Source organism: Pygocentrus nattereri, chromosome 18 (assembly GCF_015220715.1).
Source record: "Pygocentrus nattereri isolate fPygNat1 chromosome 18, fPygNat1.pri, whole genome shotgun sequence".
NCBI lineage: Eukaryota > Metazoa > Chordata > Actinopteri > Characiformes > Serrasalmidae > Pygocentrus > Pygocentrus nattereri.
This window is the reverse complement of record NC_051228.1, coordinates 20,155,555-20,162,548: the sequence shown is the minus strand read 5'-3', so window position 1 is coordinate 20,162,548 and position 6,994 is coordinate 20,155,555. Positions and strand designations below refer to the sequence as shown.

Below are 6,994 nucleotides of genomic sequence, written 5' to 3'. Positions count from 1 at the left end.
AAAAATCACTGCTTTTAACAATATAAAACCAGACAAATGTAAAATTACGTTCATAAAAATATGCTCATTCAATGAGTAGAAATCCAGAAATTCAAGAGACAGAAAGCCTGAAAGAAACAAACAAAGAAAAAGAAGTTAATAAAGACAGAAAGTAAGTTAGAAAAGTTAATAAAGACAAAGAAAGTTAAGAAAGATAAGTTAAGGGAAATATAGACAGAAAGGAATGAAAGAAATTAATCAAATAAAGACAAAAAGTTAAAGTCAAGCAAGCAAGTTAATAAAGACAAAGAAACATAAAAGAAACCAATACACAGATCAGAAAGAAAAGAAGACAGAAACAAAGAAACAATGTTTCCAGAATGATGATCAGAGCAGGACAAGAGTCTAAAATATTCTAATATTTTAACACATAAAAGTTCTACTTAAAAATTTAACCAAACATTATCATGGCCACCCAAACTTTTGCATACAAATGTATGTTGCAACGAGCTCACATTATATTCTTCTTTTACTTCTTTTAGTGTACTAAATGAACTGAATGCAAATGCGTATTAATTTCATGCAAAAACTTCACCTTCAAAATTACCTTAATAAACAACAATGAACAGATCAAATTCTTTATTGTCAGCGACAAAATAACGGCATTATAGAAACATAAAACATATTTACAAACCTGGAAATTACAAGTAAAACATCTCAAGAGATCTTCAATCTACAGTGATTTAGAATACAGCATCCAAAGCTCCCAGATATAAACACGGACAGCAGAGAAAGTCAATTAGACCTCTGTTTCTTTGCTGTTTCTGTTTGTGCTTTATATACAAGTTAGCAACACTGCCTTAAACACTGTGTTAACATTTAAAATGACGAAGGGACAGGAAAAAAAAAAGTTCCATCAACTTCCATTGAAAGCTAAGGTGTGTTTCCTTCTCCTGTAAAGCCACCACTTTGGAGATACAAAGGAGACGTCACGCTGCAAGCCACCTAGATCTAACAATGTCACATTAATTTTACAGCACGGTTTAAACATCTTATGCCAGATTATAAAACTGCTTATCACTATTAAAGTAGGAGGAATGTGTACATTCAGTTTTTTTACCATATTATTATTGCTGTACAATAAAAAGTGAAGTGAATGTTAGACACTATAATGTCTTGTTTTCAGTAAGCAATTCAAATATCATTTTCTCAAGTTGGCTAAGCCTTTTGCACAGTAAAAACAAACATTAAATGAATGTTGGTCTTACATTTTACAGTTGCTTCAGAGAAATATTTCAGCTCAAAGCAAAAAAAAAAAAACCCACTTAACAAAGTTAAAAAGATTTATATTATCAGGTGTTTTATGCAAGCAGCCAAATGTCAGTCATGTTTGCTTTAGGATTTTTTTTTCTACTCTCCACTTCATTTTTATTTATTTATGTTTTTTTTTTTACATTTTTATTTGATTATTTTGTGATTTTATTAAGCTAGATGGATGTGCATTTTGCAACTGACACATCACATTATAGTTATTCTTCTATTAAATTTGAATTATTTACATTTTCGTCTATTATAGACTAACACCAGTTACTCAAACTGCCTAAAACTGCCAAAGCCTCTAAGCTACCACACTAAACAAAGCCAACTGGTTTGTGCGGGGTACTGTGTTTAGGTCAGTCTTATGACGTCAGTTCAGTGTGCAACAAATGTATGGTGATTCCTTAACAGCTTTGTAATTCAGAAGACCCAGCTACATTCAGGTGAAGAACACACACAGAACAAAACATACAGAATTTGGAGTATTTTGTTCATCACAGGGCACAACAGCAGCGATTTACAAGAACGTCATTCATTTTTTCCCATAGAGAAGAACAGCTTAGACCCAGAATTCCTTATATGGGCCCAATCTGATAGGTCTGTGGATCACCGCTCGCTGTGTAGCGCCCGCACTATGCTTGGACAACCTCACAGCAGAACGTAGCGTATCAGGCCACCTCCTCTGAGCTCCTTCAGCCGCTGACAGTGTCTCAGCATGTTCAACATGCCAGCGAAGCGCTTATCCACCTTCAGCTGGGCCAGATCACGCAGATCCTCCTCCACCACGAAAAACTGACCTGGGAGAGAGGGAGAGATGGAGACAGGGAGGGATGGGAGGAGAGACAGAGATGGAGAGAAGATGAGAATGAAAAAGTGAAATGGCAAGAGCAAGCAACCGAGAAAGGGGAAGGAGGCGTGTTGGGAAAAGAGGGAGGGGAAGTATGAAAGATGAGAGATAAAGAAAGAGACATAAAGAGCAAGAAAGAGAAATAGAAAGACAGGGAGAAAGAGAAGCGAGAGAGAGAAAGAGAAGCGAGAGAGCGCGAGAGAGAGAGAGAGAGAGAGAGAGAGAGAGAGAGAGAGAGAGAGAGAGAGAGAGAGAGAGAGAGAGAGAGAGAGAGAGAGTGATGGATCACCTCTTACTGGTGCTAACAGCTTGTTAAGACACTGGGAGACAGGATAAATGACCTTCGTTATGAGAGCAATTACATCCATTCACGCGGTTACAGGTTTTTGCAGCAAATGTCCGAGCTCTCCTTTACAGAAGAAATTAAAAAACGTGCAGGCCTACATAATTAAGGCCAAAGAGGCCTACAAGACCTCACCAAATCTAGTGTGATAGAAAAGAATGATTATCACTCTAAAGTCATCTTCATCAATGTTTAAAAATAACTGACAATTGTGAAAGAGGCCAAAAGTATTATACATAATGGAAAATGCATTTTCTTTTAGAATTAAAATCATATTATAAAACACATTTCCAGTCCTACAATCTGACTGGCTGAGCCGCATTTGAAGCCGTTGTAAGATCCACTATCACACACCTTTTACTTCCTCACAACAACCGAATCGTGTATTACTGCCCTATGACACGAAAAAAAAAAAGCCCTTGTGCTGTTAATTGAATCATCTCTGACCCTGATGCTACTTGCATGGAGCTCCAAGTGTACTGATAAACTCAGAACTCTTTTTTTTGTTTAAACTGAGTGGCTGACACCTTATGTTCTTAACTAGAACCAGGTTGGTCGGCTAGCTAACAGACTAAAAAATAGCTAACAGCCTAAACAACACCATCATTAATATCACAAGTTCGGATTGAAGTGCTTACGATATATATAACTATAAAAAAAAAAAAAAAAAAAAATATATATATATATATATATATATATATATATATATATATATATATATATATAACTGTAGTATATAACGGTAGTATAAAAGTCTAAAAATGTCACTTTAATGGATTCTAAACTTCAAATATCCATGTTTCAGTCAGAAGTCACGCCAAACCCAATCCCAAAAGGTTCTGTACTTTGTAAATAGTGCACTAGCTATGAAAACCTTTACAGCCAAACAGTACACCATTCATCAAGTATGGATGTAGTTGAATGTGGAGCCAGCTGAGATTCAGCCCCAGCGCGAGAAGGGCACTGTTGGATTGGTGCTAAATAAGACTCACTGTGGTAATTTATAAAAGTATTTATAAAGCAAAGATTTTTTGCATTAAACAGTGACGTGTTATCATATGTTCATTGTTATACAACAGAAAGTTTACAACTAATGTGAAAGGGTTAACTCTGCTCCAACTCTGCTCTAAGCAGACTTTGCAGCAAGCATAGCTACTGTCCTTGGCAGTTTTGCACAAACAACTTGCTCCTCTTATCGGGACAACATTCTGTCCAGAACCATTTGTTCTCTTTCGTAGGTAAGATTATCGTACACAGAGCAGAAGCCCCCCTCCTTTGGGCAGTTCCGGTGGTCCGTGAGTGTCAGCTTAGCATTTCATGACTGTTAGACAACTTATTTGGGTCCACCCTGTTTGCTTGTACGCAACAGGGCAGGACGTGTTTGTATAAAAGAAGGAGTGCCCTTCTTTCTTTGTGCAGAAGACTTAATAAACTCTTTGATTGATTAAGAGAGTCGTTCTGTCTTCCTGCACCGAGCGCTCCCGCTGCAACTGAGGCTTTCCACAGGACAGGTGATCCACTCTCTGGTTCCTCTTCATGAACGGACCAAAAACGGCCGGTCCTTTCATAATGGAACGACTGCAAAATCATGCAGCGGTCCATGGTTGCTTGGCAACGACACCATATGCTACTAGAACTACATTTCAAGGTGGAATATTTATTTTTGCCAATTATTACTAATAATAAAATTTTTATTTTCTGAAAATGTAAAATGTATTATCATATTTTATGTTGGCTGCTGTTTTATAAAAGCACTTGAGGTGGTGCATTACTACAATTTTATCACAGGGAAGGGAGTTTCCTCCAGTATCCAGGGAAGAGACGCTTCCTGTCTCTCTTGGCTAACTGCTTTAATACAGCAGTGTGTGTGAAGTCCACTCCCAATAATATGTATGTTGAGAAAAAAATTATTCGTCAAAAGGGGTCTATAATGCATTTGTATAATGTATATGGTTATGAGAAAAGCTCGGGTTAAACCTTTAATTCACTATATTATAATTCACCTTTAGTGTCTTTGGTTTCCTGGTCTTTAAATCGCTGGTGGAGTTTCCGTGAGGCGTTGGTCAGGCTCTTAACTGGCTGGTGGAGGATTTTATATTTCCCAGTCACAGCAACGTTGATGCTCTTCACGGCAGCATTCAGCTGGTCATACGTAACTCGTCCTTTCATGTACCTGAGTGGATAGTGTTACAGCGCTTCAGAAATAAATAAAATACCCATAAACTAAAAAAGCAGAAAAGTTTTAAAGTCAAAATGTCTAAAGTCAGGACACAACTGTGCTTTAGTAAAAACATTTCTATCTGTGTAAACTAACAAAAATAAAATTATACAAAAAACACATATTAATGGAAAAATATACATTTCTCTCCAATAGTACTGGTAGCCCTCAGGGATTTAAAAGGAAGGTGGAAAACGTGGCTATGCTTGTTCCTTATGTTGCCCATGTACTTTATTTTAAAGAGACAGTTTCTGCAAATCGTCTTTGTCTATTTCATTTGTGGGTCCAGACCTTGGACTTGAAAGTGGACTGTGCCTGTCTGTTTTGCTGAAGTAGAGAATCTGGTAAATCAATTCAGGGGGACACAAACCGCTGCATGTTTCAATACATAAATTGATATTTGTTTGCAGTGTATCAAGAACAAACAGCAAAAGAAAGTGATATAATACATTGCTGTATCGATATTTTATCCCACCCCTGTTTTTGACACTGCAAGACACACTTATCTAAAAACGTGGACAAAAGTACCAATTACTGTAGCAGGAGCCATCCCGAAACCTGGATTCTGTCCACAGTTATTCATGCTTACAGACAGCAGAATATTATACAGTTTCAGAAAACACATAAGTCGGCCTGTTGTGCAGTTGGGCTCTGTAGGCCACTTTGGAAGACTTGTGCTGTGTTCCTATTGGTTTAGCTAGTGCAGGTGGTACTCACTGTGGGATGCTGTCGAACTCTTGAACAGTGATGAATTCCATCTCTTTGATCAGGGCCCGTGAAGGCTTCCTGGGCGGTTCCTGCTCCTGGGGGGCTGCCTGCACATCTGCGGGCCTGCTGGATGCCGCCAGCTGTTCTGACCTGACAGGACACAGAGAAGAAACTTTTATGGATGTTAGTGTGTTTGTTTAAACATTTTCAAACCTCTCCTCGAGGAACCCTAGTATTATATGTAGTTAAAAAGCAACTGCTGGTTTGACCAATCAGTGCTTCAGCAAATTGTGCTCATGATGTAATTGATGATATTAACAAGTCTCTGTGGCAGCTGTGAAGCGGTCAAAAAAAATATGGACCCAAGAAATTCTTGTTACTTTTTATGTTTATTTGAATTATGAATATGACTTCATTCTAATGTATATTGTGAAACTCACTGCTGAGGTAAATTGTTGAAAATTTGCTTAGATGCCTAAAGCTTTTGCACAGTACTGTATATATAGAGCTTACAGAAGTTTGTAAATACTGTTTAAGTTTTAAAATTTGTTTACAGTCCATATATGAACTTCAATCTGCAAAACAGCTTTTGTGAGGTCACATTTATATACACCCACCTATTTTGACAGTTTAGCCCTGCCCATTCACATTGACGTTATAAGGTGTCTTGACTTCCCTGTATTGTGCCTCATGCAAAAAGAAGTCTGGGCTGAAACACTCCATGTAACTTCGGCATGAGTGGGCGGAGCTACATTGCTGAAGGCCGAATTTTTGGATATATGCAAATCTATTGGTTTTTATGACATCACACAAAAAAAATTATGTAAAACACGGACAGGAGGAATTTGGAAAAGTGATGGATACAGTTTGAAACTTTAACTATGCTTACATATTACATAAAACTGTTTTATTTAACAAAATCTCAATGGTATGGACCCTTTAAAAGCATAGTAACAAAAACTGCCCATTTAACTCGAAGGCATAAAAAGATTGGAAAATGATAACGTAAAAATGAATGATGACTATTTTGGTAGACCACAGGTCATTACACAAAAATGTACAATATACCCCCCTTTAATAATAGTGAATCATGTGAAATGGTTAACGATTGGTCTGTATTACAATGTTTAGCCTAGCAAAGGCTAACATCACAATAACTATAAGAAAAAAAAGATCTACTGTGCAGCAATACAACCTTCATTTTAAAGTGAGAATATCCCCTCAACACACTCCAAACAACTGAATTTTAATTTCATTTTGTGGAACGGGGGGGCCAGGTTTCACACACCAGGTTGTTTCTTCATAAAGCCAGATAACACAGACGCATGACAAGGCAGGATTTACTTTGGTGAGCGAAGCCTTTGATCACAGCGTATGGTGCATGCAAGTTTTATTCATTTCACTCGGTTCCACAAAGAAACTGTCCCAGATACAGACATCCCAGCTGAGAGCACGACAGCTGCACAGAGCCAAAGTCTGCAGCTTGGTGTTTTTCTCTGCTCTACCTCTCCCGATTCAGCTCAATATCAAACCTCAAACCCTTCACAAAGACAGTGAAACAGTCTGCATACTGATGTGACCT

At 37.6% G+C, this 6,994-nt stretch overlaps 1 protein-coding gene across 1 annotated transcript in view; it reads right to left on the bottom strand.

Moving 5' to 3' along the window:
• Positions 1-603: 603 nt before the first annotated feature.
• Positions 604-6,994, bottom strand: part of ska1 (spindle and kinetochore associated complex subunit 1) — a 15,271-nt gene continuing 8,880 nt past the window's right edge. Inside the window, exons 5-7 of the mRNA XM_017711197.2 lie at positions 5,422-5,562; positions 4,490-4,659; positions 604-2,093 (exon numbers count right to left, since the gene is read on the bottom strand). Of these exons, the coding sequence (XP_017566686.1) occupies positions 1,945-2,093; positions 4,490-4,659; positions 5,422-5,562 (460 nt within the window). The 3' untranslated portion in view covers positions 604-1,944. The remainder of the gene's footprint in view (positions 2,094-4,489; positions 4,660-5,421; positions 5,563-6,994) is intronic.